Below are 24891 nucleotides of genomic sequence, written 5' to 3' on the forward strand. Positions count from 1 at the left end.
CAGCACCGAGCTCCAATCTGTGGTAGGGGCATATAAGCCAGATTGAAATTAAAGTTTTTTAGCCACTTGAAACCTCAAAAATCGGAGCAAGTGGGGGATGATTATGTGATGGTTCCTGTTCCTGTCGACATGCCAGTTATCGGGACTTGTCGCAAACTGAGAGGGACAGAATCCTTGAACTGACAGACCTAGATTTATCACTCTGGCAGATAGCTGCCCACCTAGGCCGAGATGTCCGCGAACTGTTCAACATTGCATGTCCTGGAGGTTGGGACAACAACAAAGAACGGGAATGACCGCAAGAGGCGCGCAGAGGCGAACCTCTGCACGGACGGATCATCTGAATTGGAAGAACGGCGCATACTGACCGTTCTGTACTTTAAGTGAAATTTGATCTCACATCACAAGCCTAGGCAATCAGTGCTGACATAAACCCTCAGAAGGCGTTTGCGTGACATTGGGCTATGAGCCAGAAGTTCATCTACAGGTGTTCCATTGACCACACGTCACAGCTCTTGAAGGCTATCATGGTGCAGAGCAAGACCGCAATGGAGACTGGAATGGAGGTCTATCCTCTCCAGCGATGAGTCACGCTTTTGTCTCGGACGCAATGACAGACCGTGATTGGTCTGGAGCGCCTTGTCTTTCTTTTTTCCCCTTCTTCAAATTCAATGATGAGTGTGTGTATGTAGGCGGACATACGATTTATTTACTGTTCTATTCCATAGCGCTGTACAGACGTTGCTTTATTCACATCCGGCTCTGTCCTCAATGCGGATCACATTAAGGCCTCTACTAAGATTTATCAAGTCTGCGATGTTGGAGGGATGCACCCTTAGGCTAGATTCACACGAGCGTGGGGAAGCGCTGATGTGAAAACGGGACGTTTTTCACGTCTGAGGTGCACCTGTGTGAGTCCCGTTTTCACGGATCCCAATAGATTTGAGCCTATGGAGGGATTCGTGAAAACTGAGCAAAATAGGACCGGTTCTATTTTTCAACGGACCCTTCACACGGTCCGTTGAAACAACGGCCCCATTGAAAAACATGCGTCCGTGTGACGGCTGTTCCATTTAGATGCCCTATTACCAGAGGCCATACAAGTCAACTCCGTAAGATGGTGCCATAGGGTCTCTTTGTGCCACCATACAGACTTTGTGCATGAAGCCTTATTCACAAGAAACATAATGTGCCTAATGCCCTTAGTGTTCAACAATAATACTGCCATTTCAGAAAGTACCAAGAAATATCAGTCTATGGACAAGAGTGGCGCTGTTTCATAAAAATGTATTCTAGATGGTTACATATATCCTACCACATGGCAATGTTGGCGTTCTTCATTGACCGACTTCAAAGAACACAACACTGTTTCTTGATTCATTGGTGATGTTTTCTCTGTATTCCTTGCATACATCGCTCCGCGTAAGCCGCACTTATCTGTGTTGCCACTTGGCTTTTTCCTAAGTGACCCAGTGCTTTTGTTTGGATTTCAAAAGCCTGAATTCCATGCATCCTCTGATCAATAGTGATGATGTGCAGGCAATGATGACTACTTCTGTGTACACTTAACAACATCTTCCATACAGCTGCTGTCTCTTGTGCAAGTACAAGATAATCTGCTGAAATGAGATCTCGGAGGGAGGGGGAGCCGGCCATGGCACATTCTGGCCTCTTCACAGCACTGGGACAACTTGCTTGCTTGGCATTTTGTATCTGTGATAGAACATAGTTTTCCCTTTTGCTTTTCTGCTGATGAGGTTTGTTGAACCTGTTATACCATCAATGGAGACTCAATATTCTCATATACCGACTTTACTACTCTGTGGAGACTATTCTATCATATAAGATGCCAATTTTAAAAGCTTTTTCTGATACTAAAACCTAACCGCCCTGTGCCACATACTGGCATATTTTTTTTTTTTTTTAAATCTAACTGTTCTTATGGTTACAGCCTCTCCTCTCTCAGATTAGGCAATGGCCAGGCGTTCTCTTCCTGTTGTGTATTATGGGCTGGTCCACTGTTCTGTACAGAATAACTAGTGGTGAATTGGCTGATCGTCCCATACACGCATAGATTCAGTCAGTAACCAAAAAAATTAATCTGACCTGACCAATCGCCTATTCTGTCTGATTTATATCTACTTATATCCAGAGTGCTGCCATTGCTCTATTTTAAAGGAAATGTGTCGCAAATTAAACTTTTTTTTTATTTTTTTTTTTAAGTAAGTTACTTCTATTATGTTTTTGGTTTTTTTGCTGGATTTATTTTTTTCATCCATGTGGTGGTATGTATTAAAAATTAAATAATTTGACATGTTTTCCTATGTTATCCACCAGAGGGAGCACTTCCCAGAATTACAGCAATGTGAATAAGGCAAAGCAGCCTGACTCACAGCTGCTGTAAATGTGGGAGGGAATCTCACCCCCTTCCCTATTTTTGGCTACAAGCCCAGAAAAGGTGTCTTCAAATTGCTAAGCAGTGTCCCGCTCCCATTTTGGGAGTGATTGTACAATGCAGCTGGCAGAAGCTATAGGGCACACCAAAAGGCTATGGGTATTCTTGAAAACAGCTCTGTATTTTTCAGACGTTTTTGATTGTGTGTGCACATACCCTTAAGGGTATGTTCACACAGCAGCCTCCGTTACGGCTGAAATTACGGAGCTGTTTTCAGGAGAAAACAGCTCTGGAATTTCAGACGTAATGGCATGTTTCAGGCGCTTTTCGCTGCGTCCATTACAGACGTAATTGGAGCTGTTTTTCCATGGAGTCAATGGAAAACGGCTCCATTTACGTCTCAAGAAGTGACAGGCACTACTTTTGACGCGGGCGTCTTTTTTACGTGCCATCATTTGACAGCGGCGCGTAAAAAAAATGACCGTCGGCACAGAACATCGTAACCCCATTCTAATGAATGGGCAGATGTTTGCCGACACTTTGGAGCCGCATTTTCGGACGTAATTCGAGGCTAAAATGCCCGAATTACGTCCGTAAATAGGGTGTGTGAACCCAGCCTTAGAATGATGAAAGTGAAGTGAATGACTTTTCAATTGACATGTTCACACGGCGTGTATTTGACGCGTTTTTTTTGGCAAAAAACACATAAAACGCTTGATTACGCTTTTCATTTACATAATTGGTAAAGTGCGCTGTTAGTACATGCAACGCACTTTTTTACACACGCGTTTTTAAAAAACGTGTTGTGTAAAACGTGTCGAGTCCATTCCTTTGCACGTAAAACGTGCCAAATGTTCCCATAGTCAATGGAAGTCCTAATTATGTGCCAAAAAGTGCACACAATATGCGTAAAAAAAACACGCAAAAAAAGCAGCAAACTCTTGATTTAAGGTTCCCATTTACATCAATGGGAAAGCGAGCCGTTAGTATTTTACGCAAGCGTTTTTATAAAACGTGTTGCGTAAAAAAAACAGTGGGGTGTGTGGCGCAGTTGCATGTTTGAGGTGGATGTGTGGGGTGGGGATGTGCTCGCCGCTGATTCTTCAAAACAGCTGATAATCCGGGTTTTCCAAATACCTGCATGGTTATGCTGAGTTGAATCCTGCCGTCCTTGTCATTCCTCTTAGGTGAGTTCTGCTGTATGTGTAATTGTGGAGAGATGCAAAAAGGGAATTTAAAGGGAACCTGTCATTTGAACATACAGTCCAATCTGTGAACAGCATGTTATAAAGCAGGAGAAGAGGAGCGGAATAATATATAGCTTTGTGGGAAAAGATTTAGGATAACTTGTATTTTATTTATATAAATCCCTGTTCACTCTGTCATGCATTGCAATGCTTTAACACACCGGGACGTACTGGTGTGTCATGGATGTAAGCTGTCACCCTGTCAAAGGACAGGGTGTCAGAACTGTGCCATCAGCTGTTTGACAGTTGATCGGCACAGCAAGACGACAGGAAACCAATCCCAGCGGTCCCCTTCCGGGGATCGCTGTGATTGGTCAGTCTGCTGTGACTGACCAATCACAGCTCCTTGAGAATGAGTTTGTGATGGAGCTTGCTCAGAAGCTGAGCCAGCGCCATCACCGCATATTACAGCCGACACCCCTCTGTAATGGCAAGGACCGGAGCTAGGCTCCGATCCGGCTGATTAACCCCTTAGATGCAGCGATCGCTGCATCTAGGTGGTTTCTAGCCTGTAGGCACCCCTGATGGTTGCCATGGACGTGGGCGTCAGCTGTTTGTCACAGCTGACATCCTGCTGTAACGGCCAGGACCGGAGCTAGCCTGCGTTTAGGTTGATTAACCCCTTAGGGTATGTGCACACACACTAATTACGTCCGTAATTGACGGACGTATTTCGGCCGCAAGTACCGGACCGAACAAAGTGCAGGGAGCCGGGCTCCTAGCATCATACTTATGTACGATGCTAGGAGTCCCTGCCTCGCTGCAGGACAACTGTCCCGTACTGTAATCATGTTTTCAGTACGGGACAGTAGTTCCACGGAGAGGCAGGGACTCCTAGCATCGTACATAAGTATGATGCTAGGAGCCCAGCTCCCTGCACTGTGTTCGGTCCGGGACTTGCGGCCGAAATACGTCCGTCAATTACGGACGTAATTAGTGTGTGTGCACATACCCTAAGATACAACGATCAAAAGCGATCGCTGCATCTAGGTGGTTAGATTGCACCCTATGGTTGATAATGGCAACCACGGGGGTGCCAATGGTTGCTATGGCAACCGGAGGCCTAACAATAGCCTGGTACGGAAGCCTATTAGGCCACGCCAGGAGGCAAAGCCTAATAGGCTTGCTGTCAGTGAATCGCTGACAGCTCTAATATACTGCACTATGTAGGTAGTGCAGTGTATTAGAATAGCGATCAGGGATTCATGCCTACAAGTGCCCAAGTGGGACAAAAGAGTTTATAAAAATGTCAAAAATTAAGTTTCAAAGCTAAAAAAAACAATAACTGCCTTTTTTCCCATAATAAGTCTTTCTTATAGGAAAAAATGGAAAACAAAAAAAAGTACACATATGTGGTATCACCGCATTCGTAACGACCCGAACTATAAAAATATCACGCTATTTTACCTGCACGGTGAACACCAAAAAAAACTTATTACAGAATTGCTGTTTTTTGGTCATTACCCCTCCCAAAACAGAATAAAAAAAGTGATCAACGTGTTCCATGTACCCCAAAGTTATACCACTAAAAACTACAACCCGTCCCGCAAAAAACAAGCTTTTTTGACAAAAAAAGTTATGGCTCTCAGAATATGATGACACTAAATAATTATTTGAATCAAAAGTTATTTTATTGTGCAAACGCTGTAAAACATAAAAAAAACTATATACATATTGTATCGCCGTAATGGTATCGACCCGCAGCATAATGTAAATATGTCATTTATAGCACACGGTGAACGCCGCAAAAAATAATAATAAACATTATCAGAATTGCTGGTTCTTGGTCACCTTGCTTGCCAAAAAATTTAATAAAAAGTGATCAAAAAATCGCATGTACCCCAAAATGGTACCAATGAAAACTACAGATTGTCCCACCACAAATAAGCCCTCACAATCCTCCGGTGCCAGAAAAATAAAAACGTTTTGGCTCTCATAATATGGCGACGCAAATTGTGCAGAGTGTTCCAAAAGCAGGTAAGATTGAGCACCATTTATCAGTGCGACACTGGCCACATATATATGTATTATTCATTTACTGCATTATTATACCCTCTTATTATGCCCTGATGTACTCCACACAGATTACATATGCCCCCACATTATAAACTGAAATACCAGCAAAACCCCAAACAGAACTACCAAGCAAATTCTGCGCTCCAAAAGCCAAATGGCGCTCCTTCCCTTCTAAACCCCACAGCGTGCCCAAACAGCAGTTTACCTACACATATATGGCATTGCCATACCCAGGATCACCCGCTGAACAGTTTGAGGTATTTGTCTTCAGTGGCACGAACTGGGCACAATATATTGTGCACTAAAATGGCATATCGGTGAAAAATTGCAATTTTCCCTTTGCACCATCCACTGAACGTTCATTTCTAATTAAAAAAAACAAAAAACACAAACCTGTGGTGTCAAAATGCTCACTATACCCCTTAGAAAATGCCTTGATGAGTGCAGTTTCCAAAATTGGGGTCACACCTTGGGGGTTTATTATACTATTTGACACCAGAGCCCTGCCATTGTGGGCAAATGCTGCGAAAATCACCAAAATAGACCTCAAATGCGCATTGTGCTCTTTTTTTTACTCCTAAGCCCTTTCATATGTCTAGGCAAATGATAAATTCCTAGAGGGGTTTAGTTTACAAAATGGGGTCACTTCTCAGGGTTTTCCACTCTACTCTGATACCTATGGGATCTCTGCAAATGCGACATGGCGCCCGTACACCAGTCCAGCAAAATCTGCACTCTAAAAGCCAAATGGCTCTCCTTCCATTTTGAGCTCTGCCATGTGCCCAAACAGCAGTTTAGGACTACACATGCCATACTCGGGAGAAATTGAGTAACAAATTGTGTGGTGTTTTTTGTTCTCCTATTACCCCTCGTGAAAATAAAAAATTGGGAGCAAAAACTACATATTTTTACAAAAAATATCATTTCATTTTTGCTGCCTATTTCTAATAAAATCTATGAAACACCTGTGGGATCAAAATGCTCACTACACCTCCTAGATGAATGCCCTGAGGGGTATAGTTTCCAAAATGGAGTCACTTCTCAGGGATTTCCACTGTACTGGTACAACAGGCGCTCTGCAAATGTGACATGGTGCAGAGAAATCAGTCAAGCAAACTGCATGCCAAGTAGCGCTCCTGCCATTCTGAGCCCTGCGGTGTGTCCAAACAGCAGTTTATTACCACATATGGAGTATTGCTGAACTCGGGAAAAATTGCTTTACAAATCTTGGGGTGCTTTTTCACCTTTATCTATTGTGAAAATGAAAAAATCTGAGCTAAAACGACATTTTTTTTAGAAAAAATTTAGATTTTCAATTTCACGGCCTGATTTCAATAAATTATGCAAAACGCCTGCGGAGTCAAATTGCTAACAATACCCCTGGAAAAATTCTTTGGAGTGTAGTTTCCAAAATGGGGTCACTTTTGGGGGTTTGCACTGTTTTGGTCCCTCCAGGGCATTGCAAACACAACATGGAAAACCATTCCAGCAAAATCTGCGCTCCAAAATCCAAATGGCGCTCCTTCTCTGAGACCTGTCATGGGTCCATACAGGAGTTTATTACCACATATGGGGGGGGGGGGGTATTGCCTTAATCTGGAGAAATTGCTTTACAAATGTTGGGGTGCTTTTTTTTTCTTTATTCCTGTAAAAAAAGAAAACTTAGATTTTTATTTTTACAGACTAATTCCAATAAGTTTAGCAAAAAAACCTGTGGGGTCAAAATGTTAACTATACCCCTGGAAACATTTCCTGAGGGGTGAATTTCCAAAATGGGGTCACTTTTGGGGGGGTTTCCACTGTTTTGGCACCACAAGACTTCTTCAAACCTGACATGGTGCCTAAAATATATATATTTTTTTTTAAAAAAGGAGGCCCCAAAATCCACTAGGTGCTCCTTTGATTCTGAGGCCTGTGTTTCAGTCCAATAGGACGCTAGGGCCACGTGTGGGATATTTCTGGAAACTCCTACCGCACCGTGCCAGAAGTTTGATGACCAAAAAGCTGATGACCGGTTTCCTTTCAGTAAATGCTGGTATGCCAATCCACTGATTGCTGTTGGTCCGGCTTCCCTACCCCCCGGCGAGAGCAGCTGATTGCTTCTTCAGGCTACACATTCTAACGGCAGTAGTCTTTGCATGGGAAATGTAACATTACTTGCGGGCTGGTTCCGTCTGGTTCATAGAGGAGTCCCAAGCGGTGGGTATATAAATGTCTCTCTAAGTAATGCTACGTCTATAACTGTAATCTAAGGGCGCCTTCAGAAATGGCTCTTGAATGTGGGCCTTGTGTAATCTGTTATGGGGAGAAATTATAGCACCAGGTGTATTTAATCTACAAAACTGATCATCCTGAAATATTCCATACATTTTTTCTTTGTGTTTATTAGCAACATCAGTCTTGTTTTACTATTTCATATCTTCCCTGGGAGGACCTGGGTTACCACAACTAACAGAAAAATGGGGTCCTGGTGGGGTTACAGAAAATGCGGTTATAGAAGTTATCCTTGTTGTGGTTCACAAGGGTTTCTGTCACATTAGTGCTGCCTTTATGACCTGTTTTGCCTTCTAGTTTGAGAGATTTACACCTCTAAATAGAGAAAAAAAAAAAAAGAAGCTAACCATGAAGCAGATAGGATCAAAGGCAACAGAAGAACACGTTCCTCCATGATCCCACTTACCACCTAACTAAGCTAGTATGGCACATAGTAAACTTCTTTTCTTAGCATTGCTTGTAATACTTTGATGTGGACCAGCAAGCTTTAATGACAATGTGGAGAATTGGCTAGTTCCACGTCTCGTATCCAAGATTTTTTTTATCTTTGTGTCAAATTCAGTTGATGATATTATAGATATTCTGTATCTGCATCCGCCTTATAATAAGTACAGCTCAATAATTGTGCAATAAAACATTTTTATTTTTTTTGCTTTTTGTAGTAGGCTATGGTCACACGTTTTGGCGCCCACAGTGTTTTATCATAGCAGTCAGATGTTACGTTCTTGTCAATTGGATTTTTAAAAAAAGTACCATTCACACAATGCTGCTGCTGAAAAAAAAAGAGAAGATGGTCCAGAAAAAGGAGGAAGCCCATTTGAAAGTGGTTGCCTGTAGATCTTGGCTTTACCAATACATGTAAACGTGCCCCATATGGACAATGATGGCAGGGGCTTCCCCAGAGCAGGAGTCCCGGAGCAGAGGCGAGTATTCTGCCGCTGGCAAAGCATGTCCTGCCATCATAACGGTGACCCCACTTGCCTCAGATTCCAAAGACCAGAAAGGCTGCCTCCCTCATACCAGAGATGTAACCTGGATAACAGACTTCTTAGGAAGGAGGCCCAATGGATATTTAGATTTAAATTCTTTAGACCACTGGGCCTCATTGAGTCAATCTTTTTATTTTATTATTTTTTTGCTCCATTTATTGAATACATCTAATTTTGAAGAATTTTCTAGTCCTTGCCATTGCCTCAAGTTCTTATCGAGCATTTACATCTCACATAATAAGTGGCACCTTGTTGTAATTATTTGTTTAGTCCTAGCGCTCCCATTCAGGGCTGTATGGATATCATGCTTACAGGCTAAAATATTATATGGGGATATGTAATATGGTGGATGTAAAGAATTTTTTACGTTGCCCCTTATATGCCCCAGTGGCCACTTTATATTTTAGATAACTATAGCTTTATGCCCTTTATACATTTGGCCTTTATACATTAATCATGCAGTGTTATGCCATTTCTGAATAAGATGGCTTATGTAATCTAAATTATATACTGTACATGCGGCCGTTTCATAATATCACTATTTTATTCTGTTACCCCCCGTATTATATGGAGTAAAGGAGACCGTTCCCTCTCTGTCCAAAGATCGCTGGGTGTCTGTATAAGTTCCTCTCTGTATGTTCATTCCACGATCTGTGTATTGTCATTTTCAAGGCAACGGCCAAGTCCCCTATCACACCGATCACAGCTCCTGTTTGGACATTGGGCTGGTTATGTTTGACCAATCATGCTTCCAGGGGGCCACATGACATGATACAACGGACGGGTCATTGTCTTTAAATAGTTGTCGTCTTAACCGCCATTGCAGCTTGAATTGTGGCTGCTGAAGATTCAGACTCTTGTGCCCTTATAAAATCTAGTCTCCTGATGTGCCTGTGGGTAAAACCACAGGTGAAACGCGTAGACTGACTATTAGCGACCTATGCAAACCGCAATAACTAGTTAGCCAATTACAACTAGTTAGTGTAGGTGGACAATCTGCTATAAGTGATAGAGTAGAGCAGACAAAGCATTGAACTCCCTTTCCCTATCCGCTTTGCATCATCTCTGTCCTCTTAAGGCTCTGTTACACGGGCCAATTATCGGGTTTATGCAGCACAAAAATAATTTTCGTTGTCTGCAGCACATCTCCCAGTGTAAACAGGGAGACGCGCTGCCGACATGATAGAAATGTATGGGTACAAGTGATTGTAGTAATGAGCGCTCGTCCTCATACATAGCTACTTGTGAAATGAGCAAATAAGCGCCGATCAACAAGCTGTCTCATTGATTGGCGCTTGTTTACACTGCCCATGTTGGGCCGTGTAAGAGGACCCATATTCTTTTTTTCCCCATTAAAATTAAATTTACATTTCAAGTCCACGTTCACCAGTGATAAGTTAACTTTTATGTTCTCACCGTTTGTTCCTTATCATTGCATAACAATGTGTTCCTGCTATTTCCCTAATAAGCTCTCCTCTCCACTATGGCACCTTCACTGATGATACATAAAAAATGGTCATGTAACTTTAGCGATCTGATCAGGCAAGTTCAGATGGTGCTTCTTGAGTAGATTGGACGCGGTTATCTTGGACATATGGCGCCAAATGTCTTATGCAGAATATTTCTTCTCACAGGAGGACATGTTTTGTTGGTGTTTTTTCTTTTTGGTTGCCCATGAATGTCCAGCTTTGTCCTCAAACTGTAGCCTGTTGTTGTTGTCAGGTGTCCGTCTGTTTTGATAGTATGTATGTCGCCAAGCTAAGTTTCCTATGCGCCACTTTCCCTCAGTTTTAGTTTTCTGTGAGAAAACTTCTCGAACAATCCCTTCCACCCTCAAGAGGACTGTGGATTGCTTGCACTGTCAATATATCTCAAGAATCCTTTGTGGGATACAATAAACCTCCCTGTTCTTTTCTCAGGAGAGGCGGTAGAATTTCAGCCACTATTTCAAATGTAGATAATACCTTGTTTGGAACAAGTTTGAAAAAGAGGGGTAGAGAGAAAAAAAAGTGGTTTAAGTTCGAGTGAATTATCACCTAGGCTGGCTGCGTGCGTGTGTTTGTGCCAGGAACACGATACTGTGGGAAAGTCTGGAGCCACCTTGGGAGATGGTGAGAAAGGGAGTCCTGCTCAGACATACAATGGGTTATGCTCTTTGGATTGCTTTTTAATGGGTTACCTTGGCTATTTTAGCCCAGTAGATCATGAGCATTGTAGGTGCTGTAAGATGCCTGTTCTGGCAACAGCTTAGTCCCCTGAGTAGCAACGTCTCAAGTGTTACATTCCATTCTAAACAATCGCAAATAAGAAAATGGGCCAGTGTTTTGGCTTTCGGGGTATGAACGATGGAAGTATCGGGTTGTTATTAATTTATTTTGATTAACAAAATTTCTATCACTTTTATGAATGGACTTATGTATTTTTCTTTATTGAGTTAGAATTTTTCTCAACAGGTTCCCGACCGCTGGCTGTTTTTGCACGGCCAGCGGTCAGGGTCTCTGAAGTCCGCCATATAGACTAATTACGAGGGCACTTCAGAGTGTGCACGCGCGATCCCGTGCACACAGCCCTGTGCCCTCGCAGTTGCTAACAGCCCTGGGCATTGGGCAGAGTATAAGGGACCAATATTGTGGTTGCTGTGTAAACCTATCACAGCGATCACATTTGTTTTTATTTTGACATTTCTGGCAGCAAATCTCCTGCCTCTTTTTCTTCTTTTCTTCTCCTCACACATTGTTCTAACACCATGTAGTAGTTGCAGAGCACTGTATCAGTGCAGCCACACTCCTGATGGTGAAGCTGTTGCCCCAGGAGAAAGCAAAACCCAGGGTTGTTCGTTTATTTGATCACTTGCTAGGCTTCCTTCAAATCTGCGTTGGAGACTGTTAGGGGCGTCCGTGGCAGATCCGGCAAGGATTACCGGAGACCATAGCGCAGCATTGTGCAACAGGACCGTTGCTTCCGTTATTCCCTTGTTCTGCTCCTCTTGACGGAGCAGAACAACGGCGTGTCACAACGCAAGTGTGAACGAAGCCTTAGTAAGACTAAACATTTTTATTTGAAATGCAATGCTGCATTGCTTCTCGATGTCTGATTTTAAAGGTTGGAGTGGATCCAGTGGAGCGACCTGCCAGGTGGAACTACAGGACCCAACTTGATCATCAGGAGAGTGACTACACAAATACAGTGCGCTGTGCCTACTACATGGTGTTAGAATAAGGTGTTTCAAAGGGGGACGATCGGCCTGGTATAATGTACTGTCAAAGCAGTAAACTTTTACAATTTTTTTGCAATCATTTCTTATTTTTTTTAGCAAAACTGGACTAAGATATTAAAGGCCCCCCCCCCCAAAAAAAAAAACCCCCACATACAACATGCCTCACTTAAGCTAATAGATAATTATCTGATGAAAAAATATATTTTAGTGTCCGTAACCTACCCCCTGATATCGCGGCCCAAGCGCTGCAAGACTCTGGGTTGTAGGTGGGGTCGCTGCTTTACTACATGTACCATCATGCATTACTGCCTTCTCGGCAGCCTAATCACCGCCCACAACAAGATAGTTTCCTAAGCCAGACCCCATTTATGTCCTGACCCTATCAGTAGCAAGGCTAGCCCCTTTTGGTCACATCTTCGAACACGTGCTGACACCAAGGTGAGTAGGAAGCAGCCGGTAGTCACGTGTGGCTGTGTCGGTGCATCATCATGTAGGAGTGAGCTACAGAGGTTCCGGAATCACATGACTAGAGTTTCAGTTCCCGTTTTTTGAGCAAAATATTGGTAAGCATGTTTAAATCGAATTATACCGTAGGATTACTAAGCAAATGTTTTATTTATTTTTTTTCTCCAGATAACCCCTTTAACCACAGTTTCTTTTGCTTAATTTTTCCATTATTGCTTCTTGATTTTACAACGTTTAGGCCGCATTCACACATTGCAGATTGAGTGAGTATTTTGCATCAGTATTTGTAAGCGCAAACCAGTGCTGCATCCTAAACGCAGGGGAAATAGTGTTTACTTCTCGTCTTTGCATCCACTTCTGATTTTTGATGGAAAATACAGAGCAAATCTGCAATGTGTGAAGGAGGCCTTAGGAGTGCAGGAATTTGCATACAAACCGTGCCACAACGTTAGTCCAGAATGCCTCCGGTTACTTAAAGGGGTTTTCCCATGAGGGACGTTTATGACCTATCCATAGGATAGGTCATAAATGTCAGATAGATGCGGGTCCCACCTATCTCTAGAACGGGGCCCCTATACCCCGTTCTACCGCTGTGTTCCAGCTGATTTCTGACCATGAATTACAGAAGCGGCGTAACTCGCTGAGCTACGCGGTTTACGTAAAACCCATGGAACTGAATGGTAGTTAGGAAAACCGTGTAGCTAGCATGCTACGCTGCTTACAAAACTGCCATACACTACTATAGAAGTTGTGGAAACTGCGTAGCTCAGCGAGTTACGCTATTTCCGTAACGCCCGACCATGTAATCAGGAAGTGGCTGGGAGAGTGAGCGCAAACCGCTAAAGTGGGGTTTAGGGTGCCCCGTTCTAGAGAGAGGTGCGGGTCCCGCATCTATCTTACACTTATGACACATTCTGTGGATATGTCATAAATGTCACTAGTGGGAAAACCCCTTTAATCCACTATTGGTTGAGTTGAGTTCCCCTTTAGGCCAGGATCACACGTGCAGTTTTGGTACAGATTTTGACTCTGTTTGGCGAATAAAAACCAGAAGTGGACACAAAAGAAAGGAGATGCATCAGTCTTTTCTTTATACGTTTCCTTTTGAATCCATTTCTGGCTTTATTTTAACAAAAACTGAGCCAAAAACTGCATCAAAACTGTGTGTGTGATCCCGGCCTAAAGTGTTAAAACGTTGTGACTTGGCAGGAGCGCTGCAGCGATGGCATGTGAGTACGATAAATCAGCGGAGCTGGACAAGAAGTTTATTGGTTGTTAAGCACTATGGGGCTATTAACAAAAACATCTCCTTCTTTGAAGCATCCACCTCTAAATGCAGGATCGGCTGAGCAGTGTCATGGATTAGGGCTTTGGTGCCAGAGTATAATGATGGGTTTATGTATGATTACCATGCCTACAGCAACCTATCATTTGTGCTTCCCTCTGAACCATTGCAGTGGGAGTCTATGTAAGCAGTATCCCCATTTCCGCTTCCCGCTACCTTTCTCCATTGATCTCCCGTCCACAAATGTTTTAGCTGCGGGGAACATCTGTCACACAGGGCAGTGTTTATGCTCCACATTACCTGACAGACATGTCAGATGCCTTTCAAGCTGACGGCTTTCAGGATATCTTTATATGCAGGTGCGACAGGGCTGTTTAAGAATTTCTTTAATAAATTGGATTAAAAGTGATTAAAGTATCTGGGAGATTGTGTTCAAATTACAAGGAGCAGCAGTTCGAGCTTGTGACATCGGTATCACAACGTAATTGCCTGTTCTTTTCATTGAAAATAAGCTCCCCTGCAGGCGCAGCGAGACGGCAGAACAACTTTCTCCAGCATTGTTCAATACTTAGCTGGAATTACAACAGCGAGGGAAAAGGGGGAAGGGCACAATGGCTGGATTCATGTGTTTTCAGGAAATGATTGGCTGGATGTTCTGCACTAGTGGCGGAGATTTTCAGCAAATTGTCTGTATTTAGGCTGTGTTCATATCTGCCTCTTGGTGCAGATTCTGTCAAAAATATTTTTTGCGGTCCATGAGCGAAACCCAACGGACCTTATTAAAGTCAATAGGGTCCATCGTGTGCCGTTGGTGTAAGTCATGGGACTGATCCGTCACAGCATTTATTTTTTTGCTCCAATGACGGAACAGAAAAGGGAATTCCTAGCGCAGACGTGAACATAGCCTTAGTTAGGTTTGTGGGTTTTCCTACTTTTTTTTTTTTATGCCCTTGTTCTGCTCTGTTTTTGTTTATACATCTTTTTCTCTTTTTTTTTTTTTTTTTTTTTTTGCCATTGCCTAGCCACAAATACCATAACTGATGATGTCCTTCTAATTTTAAATGGCCGCATACTATTAAGGTGCTGTTCACATCTGCATTGGAGGCTCCATTAGATACCTCCGACACAGATTCTGCTTAAAGTCCCAGACATAATAGTGCAACATACAGCAATAATGTTAGGCACCGTGATGGCCAACTTGAGAAACCCATTATAGTCATTGGAGTCCGTTAGTCGTCATTGGTTTGTTGTGCGATGTATCCGTCACTGCTAGAATTTTCATTGTTCTGGTTCACTGACCGAACAGACCAATGGAAATGAAAGACACAGATGTGAACAGAGCAAAAATTAAAAGTTTGACAATTAGATTTTTTACCGTTTTCCAGTTTTGTGGTGGTGACCATTGTTGCAGAAATGACGAGAGGAAGTTTAGCCGTATTGGTTGTCACTTATTGGCCCGCTTTTTAGAAACAAAAATTCAGCCGTGGTTTTGTTGTCCTATATAATCCATAACAAAGCAACCAATTTACCATCAGTTTGGGCCAACCAATATCTATCGCTGGAACCTAAAATATTAAGATATAGACCATTTTTTAAATGTTTTGAGTTAAAATCCTTGTGTTTTACTACAGATGGAACTAGTTCTTAAATGCACGGTACCACGTGAACTAACTGACATTGTTTCGTTATTAAATTCTTGCCTTTTTTTATTTTTATTATTCTGCTCTCCCATGAGTGCCGCACATTTCCTCTCTCCAGTTCTGCTATGTGGGCGTGTAGTGCACTGTTGTGACGCTATTGCTGTATAAGATACTCCGTTCCCCTGCGCTCCCGTGCACCGACCTGCAAGTTGCTAGGCTCTGCCTTCACGTTGATCATATATGATGGTGTGAGGGAACGGCAGAGTACATATTACCATAAATTTGCATAAATCTAAAGAGGATAACCTGTAATAGACCCTCTGTACAAATAAGATGGTTTCTCCTCCCAACGCAAATTATAGTTCATTTCAGAAATACTTGTTTGTGCAGTCCCTATGCACCTTATCAATGTGTTAGTGGGAAATCCTCTTTAAAGAGGATGTCCTAGATTTATTCTTCTCTGCCTGAATGCAGCATAAAGAAGCGACAAATGCTGATATTAGCAGGTTTTTACTTATTGGGTAAATCGGCGTATTATAGGAGAATTTAGAGGTTATACTTGCGTCAAGCCGGACACGATGCACAGATTTTCCAAGGATATTCATACACTATATGGACAAAAGAATTTGGATCCACCTCTTTATCATTGAATTCAGGTGTTTCATTCAGTCCCATTGCCACATGTGTATAAAATCCAGCACCTCGCCATGCAGCCTGCTGTTAGAAACATCTGTGAAAGAATGGGTCCTTCAAGGAGCTCACTGAATTCCAGCGTGGTCCTGTAATATGATGCCACCATTGTAACAAGTCCAGTCATGAAGTTTCTTCCCTCCTGGATATTCCACGATCACCTGAGATTGGTATTATTGGTATTGGAAGTGTTTGATTGGTTGTATTGCAAAGTGGAAGTGTTTAGGAACCACAGCACATCAGCCACATAGTACCAGATCACGTAAAGTTAGAGCGGGGTCGCCAAGTCCTGTGGCGCATAGTGCATAAAAGTTGCCGACACTCTGACTAACTGCTGGGATCCAAACCGGTAGCTTCATGGCATGGGTTTCCATGGCCAAGCAGCTGCATGCAACCCTTACATCACCAGGCACGATGTCAAGCGTCGGATAGAGTGGTGTAAGGGGCATGTTCACATCACCGTTCCGGGGTTTCGTCTGAAGTTTCCGTCGGGTGAACCCCGCAACGGAAAGTGAAACAAACCACAGTTTCCGTTACCATTGATATCAATGGTGACGGAAACATTGCTAATGGTTTCCATTCGTCACCATTCCCGCAGGTTTCCGTTTTTCTGACTGAATCAATAGCGCAGTCGACTCCGCTATGGATTCCATCGTTAAAACTGAAACCTGCTGGAATGGTGACGAACGGAAACCATTAGCAATGTTTCCGTCACCTTTTATATCAATAGTGACGGAAACTGAAGCTGTGGTTTCCGTTTCACTTTCCGCTGCGGGGTTCACCTGACGGAAACCTCCGATGGAACCCAGGAACGGAAAGCGAACGGTGATGTGAACAGGCCCTTAATCACATCGCCACCGGACTCTGGAGCAGTGGAACAGTGTTCTGTGGAGTGATGGATCACTCTTCTCTGTCTGGCTGTCTGATGGACAAGTCTGGATTTGGCGAATGGCAGGAGAACGTTGTGTGCCTGACTGCATTGTGCCAACAATAAAGTTTTTGTGGAGGAGGGATAATGCTATGGGGTTGTTTTTCAGGGGTTGACCTAAGCCCCTTTGTTCCAGTGAAGGGAAATCTTAAAGCTTCAGCGTATCAAGACATTTTGGAAAATTGTAGCTTCCAAGTTTGTGAACAGTTTGGGGTTCGTCCCTTTTTTTTTGTTCCTGCATGACTCTGCGCCAGTGCACAAAGCAAGGTCCATAAAGACATGGTTGTGAGGTTGATGTGGAAAGTCTTGACCTCAACCCCATCAAACACCTTATGGACGGAACTAGAATGATGTTGGACGAGAGGGACTGGCTCACAATCTCCAGTGTCTGACCTCACAAATTCTCTTCTGGACGAATAGTCAAAAATTCCCACATAGGCACTCCAAAATCTTATAAAAAGCCTTCCCAGAAGTGTGGAAGTTGTTTTAGCTTCAAAGAGGGGACCAACTCCATATTAATGCCTATGGAATAGGAGGTCATAAAAGTTCCTGTAGGTGTCCCAATACTATGGAGCATATAGTGTATATTCACGCTTCGTCTGCCTTTCATCTGGAACAAATCTATCCATTGAGAAATCGCAGCACGGCTCAACTGGGTATCAATCAAAAAAGTCACAAATTGTTAACTTGTCCTCCAGGAACATAGGCGATATAGAAATGACGGTAGAAATCTATTCGAGCATACAGTTTTGAGGTATAGTGACTTTTCTGAATGACTGTTTGCATTCTCCACATTCCCAGGATATTATTGATAGGGGTCATAGTCTAGACAGTTTTTTTTTTATCCTATTCTTTTGTTTTTATATTTATTTATTTTTTAATTTTTATATGGTTCGGATGTGTCGTTTTATAAATTTAATCTACTATGCCACTGGCTTATTTGTAATGGGAATAAAAGTATAGCATTAGTTGGTAAGTTGAGGGGAAGGACCCACCATTAAAGACTGTGATTCTTCCAGTCAGACCAGTGTTTATTACAGTATTTTACGGCTTCTCCTAAGCTGTATTATTTAGAATTTTTGTACTAGCTTTTTAAGGTTTTGCCTGTGAAACCTGTTTACACAAAGCACCGAACACCTGCACCTCACTCCTCCAGTGTCTGTTTCACGCCTCTATACAGTAAAACCTAAAGGTTCATTATTTCAATATATAGGCACTGAGATTATAGATGAAAACATTGGTAATTTGATATTGTGTGTCTACCTATACAGATACTCCTCTTTCTGCTCCACTTAAGAGGGACACACGTGATTTTGTATGATATATTCTGGCACTGTTGTCCAAACACATCATCCACTGTGGATTATTGTCAAGGGCTTTCAAGCTAAGAATACTTTGGATTGCATGCTTGTATAATACCTACATAGCACATGCTGTGCACAATGTTCTGCATCTATAACTAGGAATAACAACCATTAAAGGGTAGCTAAACTTTTAATAAAACGTTTTACATGTCATAGTGACATGTCAGAAGTTTTGATCGGTGGGGGTCTGAGCGCTAAGACCCCACCGATTGCTAAAACGAAGTGGCAGAATAGCTCGGGTGAGCAGTGTGCCGCTTCGTTTCTGTTTGGCTTTCCTCAGCCCATACACCACTTGCTCGGCAAGTGGCACAACGCTCCGCTGAGTGATTGTCGCTTCGTTTTAGCGCTCGATGGGGGTCTCAGTGCTCGGACTCCCCTGATCGAAACTTTTGGCATGTCACTACTTTTTGAAAGTTTAGTTACCCTTTTTAAAGTGGTTCTGAGCCTTCAGTCAATTCTCCAAATACGACTGTACTTTAACTATTTTTTTGGGAGAATATTATGTCCGCTACCACAATAAAGTTTTTTTCTTAGGATAGGCAATCAAGATTTGATCAGTGAACAGTGACAAATATGTATTGAAAAATATTGCGGTCCGTCCTTGCGCCACATTTACATGTGTTAATAAAAGTAATTGGGGCTCTAGAGTGTCTCCAAGAGCGACTTTTTTTTATCAATGTTTTCCAACATTTTTCTACTTGGGAAAGTGTCAGAAATCCACGGCAGGTTTGACCTGCCATTTGTTTCTTTCCTACAGCTGATTCATCAACAAGCCATACTTGATGAATCATGGGGAGGACGGGACTAATGTACCTCTCATACGATGTGCCAGTATTAATAAATCTTAGGGACAATTCTACTGTAATACTGCAAATTCATGTTAACTTGCTCTGTATACTTTTATGACAAGAGGGGGCAAAGAGATGAAAAGTTTATTTTATGTTTTCAAAGCAAAATGCGCACTTTCTGTCAGATTAACTTAAAAGTGCTATAAGACTCCGGGGTGTTGAATAATCCCTTAATGTACACTCTGTTGCATGTTATTCCTTGTTTGTGGATCAAAAGGGAGCGCACGAAGCAGCACTTTGATCAGATCCTGGTAAAATGCACATTCTGATGGGAGATGTGAACATAATTGACGGCCATGTACTTGAATTGAGCAGAAAAACACCCATTTTGATCAGTGAATTTTTTAAGGAAAATATTTTACGGTTGAGTAAGGAGATGAAAGGCTGGAGTTTGCCAAAAGAAAAAATGCCCATCTGAAAGTGTCTGCAAAAGAAAAAACCTTCAGCCATTCCAGAGTTCTTCTAGACCAAAGTTTTGTGACTTGTTTTAACCCTCAAAATTTGTTTCCTACTTTCCATGGTCAAATTACCTAAATGCCCAAAATGGGAAGAAACGCGCACCACAAAGAGTCAGAGAGGGGAAGTTTATTGAAAGCCTTTTCTGGGCCTTTCTTGACTGATGTGGATGAACATTACCTCGTGCTCTTCTACACTTATGTATAGTCATCAGGAAGGGCTACATCAATCCCAGCAGCCAGGACGCCAAAACACCTTGTAATGTTTATAGTTACATTTAGTCTTGTCCTTGTAGTATTTCTGGTTACATCTAATCTTTTCCTTGAAGCCTGAAGGTGCGCTCCTTACCTAGTTTCTTAAAAGATCCAGCTAGCTTCAGGATCTCCTAAATTGGCTCTTGAGCCAGACGTACTTTTTTGCTTAAGCCGTCCGTACCAGTCTTTTTGAAGACCTGCTCCATATATACTAAAATACTTCATCTACTCTGACGAAGAGTTGTATGAGGCTTGGTAATGGCAGCTAGGCAACCATGACACTCCTCAGCTGTTCTCAACGTTTCCAAACGATGGAAACGTTAGGGATGGAAATGTCCATCAGTTGCTTGCCAATGGTTTTCAATCTTCAGATTTTGTTTTTGTTTTTCTGTGGTTAGTAAAATTGTTCTATATTAAAGGGCCTCCAGGCTCTAGTTGTAAATGTCTTGGTGCACTGGCTACCATGCTCCCAGAAGTTGTCTCGCCCTGGGTTAGGTTTACTATACTATTATATTGCCTGTACAATTTTGTCTCGTCTGTGTTTCTCCTCAGCAAGCACTTCCCGGTTTTACTTTTTTTTTTTTAATCACGTTTCTTTAGCAACTGCGTGAAAAACTGACCACACACGGTTTTCATCCGTCTGCTGTCCGTGTTTTTCACGTACCCATAGACTTTAATGGGCGAGTCTGAGCCCGCAAAAACGGACTAGAATAGTACATTTGGTGAGTTTTGCGCAACGAACACACGCTCCGTGAAAAAACACGGATGTGTGAAAAGTCCCATTGACTTGCACTAGCCTGTGTGCTATCCGTTATTTAAACAGACAGCACACAGACCGGATATAAGTTTGTGTACAAAAGGGCCGGTTCACATCAGCGTTCGGGCTTCATTCAACCTTTCCGTCAGAGGAACCTATAGCTTCCGTTTGCATTACGATTCATTGCAATGGTAATATTTACGTTTCAGTTTGTCTCCATTCCTTTTTGGTTTTTTTCACAGAAACAATAGCGTCGTTTTCCAAAGGGCCTCTGAAAAATTAAGGTTCAATCTGATGGATTGCTGAGGGCACTAGTGGGCACATTTCTGCACTGGTTTTGAAATCTCCCCCATTTAGAAGGGTTGTGGGTTTTGTTTTTGTTTTTATTTTGTGGATGGTGATTGATTTGCATATCTTCAATATGTATTGTTTCAGTGTTGTCAATTAAAAGGCCAAATCGTTCTTACTGACCCTCTTAAGCTATATTTTGTAGGGGTAATTCTAAATTAACGAGTAACAAACACTATATTTCTATTGTGTAATAAATTAATAATTATGTCTCTGGTGGGAAATCCTCTCTACAATAAAGTGTTGAAGGGGAATAATGGTGCAAAGGGGTGATCAACGAGTATAATTAGGTTCAAGCCACTGAATTGTGTGGGAAATGAGAAGCTTGTTACAACAGAGCCCAAATATACATAATGAAACACCGCCTGAGGCGAAGTTTAACGGATGATAAATAACAATTATTCACCTTAACAGCTATGGCCGTTCCGTACATATGAGAGCTGAGAACAGTCAACACAACCTTCACAGCAACTTAGGTCTACACAATTACATCTTTGTGTTCAGTAACACGTCACGTCGGCTTCCAGGGGAAGTGCTAGATATCAGGTAAAATACTAGTGAAGCCATTTCTGACATTGAGTCTCATTGACGAGGTTTTAATATTATTTTAATGCGGTGACCAGACAGATTTTTTTTTTCTCCGTAGCTCCCGAGTTCAGCAATACTCGCTGTGCTACACGGTTTCCATAACTTTTATTTACTTCTACGGGAGTTCCTGGAACAGCCTAACAAAATGTGCTCTGTAGTTTTCCAAAAACCCGGCCACTGACTCCTCATTCAGTTGCTGGTGAGTAGCGGCAGAAAGTAAGATGGGTGTCAAGAGGCCCTGTACTGAAGATAGGTGTGGATATACCATAGTTGTCTGAGATGGAAATACCCCTTTAAAACCATGTGCACAAATACCTTTGTATCCCATCCTAGTATCTTCATTGCCGAGATAATAACTTTATTGTGTTATGCAAATTAGCCCGCAACTGCTCATGAGGGCGGTTCGAAATCTGGCAGGTGCTCCTGGTCTCACTGTGTAATGCTGCGAAACTCCTCCCCCTTGCTCATGATTAAGGGCCTCAGACTATGATGATATCACTGTTCGCTTCTTTGAAGTCTACCGCATCCACCGTTTGTTCTCGAACCGGCACATGCGCAGTACAATCCCTGTTGTGGGTTATGTCCTCAAAAAAACTTACGGTGTGTGGGCGGTACGTTGACCACAGCAGGGAGTGTACTGCACATACGCTGGCCCGAAACTGAATAGCGCTTGTAAACACTTGGAGTGCTTCACCAAAACTGATGCAAAGGAAAAGTGAAGCAGTTTTGCCGCAGCAACCAATTAGATTGCTTCTTGTATTTTCAAATGTCCCTCTTAAAAATGAGAACTGCGATCTGATTGGTTTCTATGGACAACCGCTATTTTTACCTTGACTTAACTTTAATGAATCTCCCCATTATGTTCTGAAGGTAGAAGGTATTATAAAGAGGGAAGGATGTAGTAATTGCAGGTTCACTTTATAAATGTTCTCATGGCAACGTTCCTGGTCTTCAATATCTTTTTCCTTTCTTATCTCTTCCAGAAAGTACCAGAAAGGGATCCGGGTACGTCTGAGACTGAAAGATCTGGAGATGACATCGAGGTTTTTAGGAGCTTATTCAGATACCACCTTGCTGGAGGCAGACGCTGTACTACTAGGAGTGCTGTAATATCTTCATTCAATAAATATATATTTAATATAGTTTGGTCGTTTTTGCTGTTGTCATTTATATTCTGGTTGTGTTATCTTTAGGGCCATAGTGGTTAATCTTTTATTTTTTTTTAGTACTGTATTTGAAATGTAAATTAATATTTCCCAACCAGTAGTTCGTCCTCCACGTATGACTCTGGTCTCCAAAATATAGATCCTTAGTTGTCGACAGATGCAAATATTATTGTACATTAAGGGGGTTTTCTCAGAGTCCAATATTAATAGGAGTGCCATCATTGTTTACATACGACAAGCAGCTTGTTTTTTGGGCCGGCTGAGCCTGGTACTCAGACCCATTCAAGTAAATAGGATTGAACTACAGTATGAGGCACAGATACGTGTGGGCGGTGATGGGACTGTGTAAATAATTAAGAGGCTCTTCATTTTTCTAATTAGCGAGGGTCGGACCACCACGCATCAAACCTTGATGGGCCATCAGTATTTAACGCCTGGATCTGGCACCAAGGATGTTGAACAATGGCTGAAATTCACACCGTCGCCATATGACTGCCAGTTTACAGGCAGACCACTGGAATTTTGCGCCTTGGCCAGGAGCATATGTTTGTATAACTGGCATGTGACACTACAATCCGCATGAAGAACTGAACTTTTGTATGATCATAATATCACTGCCCCTTGCCTTCTTTCATCCTAAAATGTACTGTCCCTTTAATGGGTTTTCCGCTTTGGCCAATACAATACGTTGATCACAGGGTGTCCTGCTGCGGAGATCCCCATTGATCATCTGTAATCATAAAGTGTCCCGTAGCAAATGTTCAATCTTCCTGCAGCACCTCCCCTGAAAAAAAATAAGTATTACACTGCCCCATTGAAATCACTCTGCTGTCCATGTAATACAGGTATATCCTGAGTTCTACAGAGATATACACTCCTTGTAGCTGCTCTGGCTAATAGATGAGGGTCCTGAACAGGGCACCTCCCCCTGTTAATTCAGAATTCCCTAATCAGGTGTTTGTTTTTTTGTTTTTTTTTAAACCTATCCAAGAAACTGATGTCACTTTTAGTACATAACGTCGTACACCACACAGAATCAACAACTAAAATGGTATACCACAAACTTGTATAGTAATCAAACACATATTTGATACAATACACCTTTATTAGATCAAGTAACAAAAAAAAAAATAAAATCACATAAAACAGACTGAGGTGGTGGTCATAAATACAATGTAAAGTCAATAGTAATAAAGTGCAATCAACAGGTCCCAAATATAAATGCTGCGAGACAAAAATACCAGTAAAATGCCAATGCTCCCAAATGGGACGGTGTATGGGTTGAAACTCAACATCCAAATAAGGCACAGAATAAAGACAAATCACACAACCCATACATCGTCCCATTTGGGACCATTGGCATTTTACTGGTATTTTTGTCTCGCTCATTTATATTTGGGACCTGTTGATTGCACTTTATTACAATTTCTGACCACCTCAGTCTGTTTCATGTGATTTGTGATTGAGACAGATGTTATTTTTTTGTTACTTGATCTAATAACGGTGTATTGTATCAAATATGTGTTTGATTACTATATAAAATTGTGGTATACTATTTCGGGTTTTTTTGTTTGTCTGTAAGGCCCTGTTCTCACTGCGTGTATTTGCGTATTTTGGTACATTTTACGTGCCAAAATAAGCGCCAAAGCTCTTTATTAAGCTTCCCATTTAAATAAATTGGAAAGTGTGGCGTTGGTATATACATAGCGTTTTTTTATGCAAGCATATTTAAACCCATCGTGTAAAAAAAAGTCACTTCAATTCTTTGGCGCGTAAAACATGCGTTAAATGCGCCAAAAGTTCCCATAGTCCATGTGAATTCTAATTACGTGCCAAAAGGGGAAAAGCGCACAAAACGCATCATAAAACCTTTCAAACGCCTGTATTTTAAAAAGCGCTTCACAAGAAACACTAGCGTATTTGACACATTTGCACCGTGTGAACATGCCCTAATACGGGAAAAA

General features: G+C 42.1%; 1 protein-coding gene across 4 annotated transcripts in view; it reads left to right on the plus strand.

Annotated features, from left to right (window-relative positions):
• The window catches only part of MRPS28 (mitochondrial ribosomal protein S28), a 135380-nt gene that overhangs the window by 104740 nt on the left and 5749 nt on the right, over positions 1-24891 (plus strand). Inside the window, exons 3-5 of one of the 4 annotated variants that reach the window (XM_075826089.1) lie at positions 21588-21719; positions 21820-21960; positions 22745-22903. The exons of 1 other annotated variant lie outside the window; for it this stretch is intronic. In XM_075826089.1, the coding sequence (XP_075682204.1) occupies positions 21588-21719; positions 21820-21919 (232 nt within the window). In that variant the 3' untranslated portion in view covers positions 21920-21960; positions 22745-22903. Of the gene's footprint in view, positions 1-21587; positions 21720-21819; positions 21961-22744; positions 22904-24891 lie in introns of those variants that run through there. 2 more of the 4 variants (XM_075826092.1, XM_075826090.1) reach the window with 2 other exon arrangements.

Source organism: Rhinoderma darwinii, chromosome 5 (genome assembly GCF_050947455.1).
Source record: "Rhinoderma darwinii isolate aRhiDar2 chromosome 5, aRhiDar2.hap1, whole genome shotgun sequence".
Taxonomy (NCBI): Eukaryota; Metazoa; Chordata; class Amphibia; order Anura; family Rhinodermatidae; genus Rhinoderma; species Rhinoderma darwinii.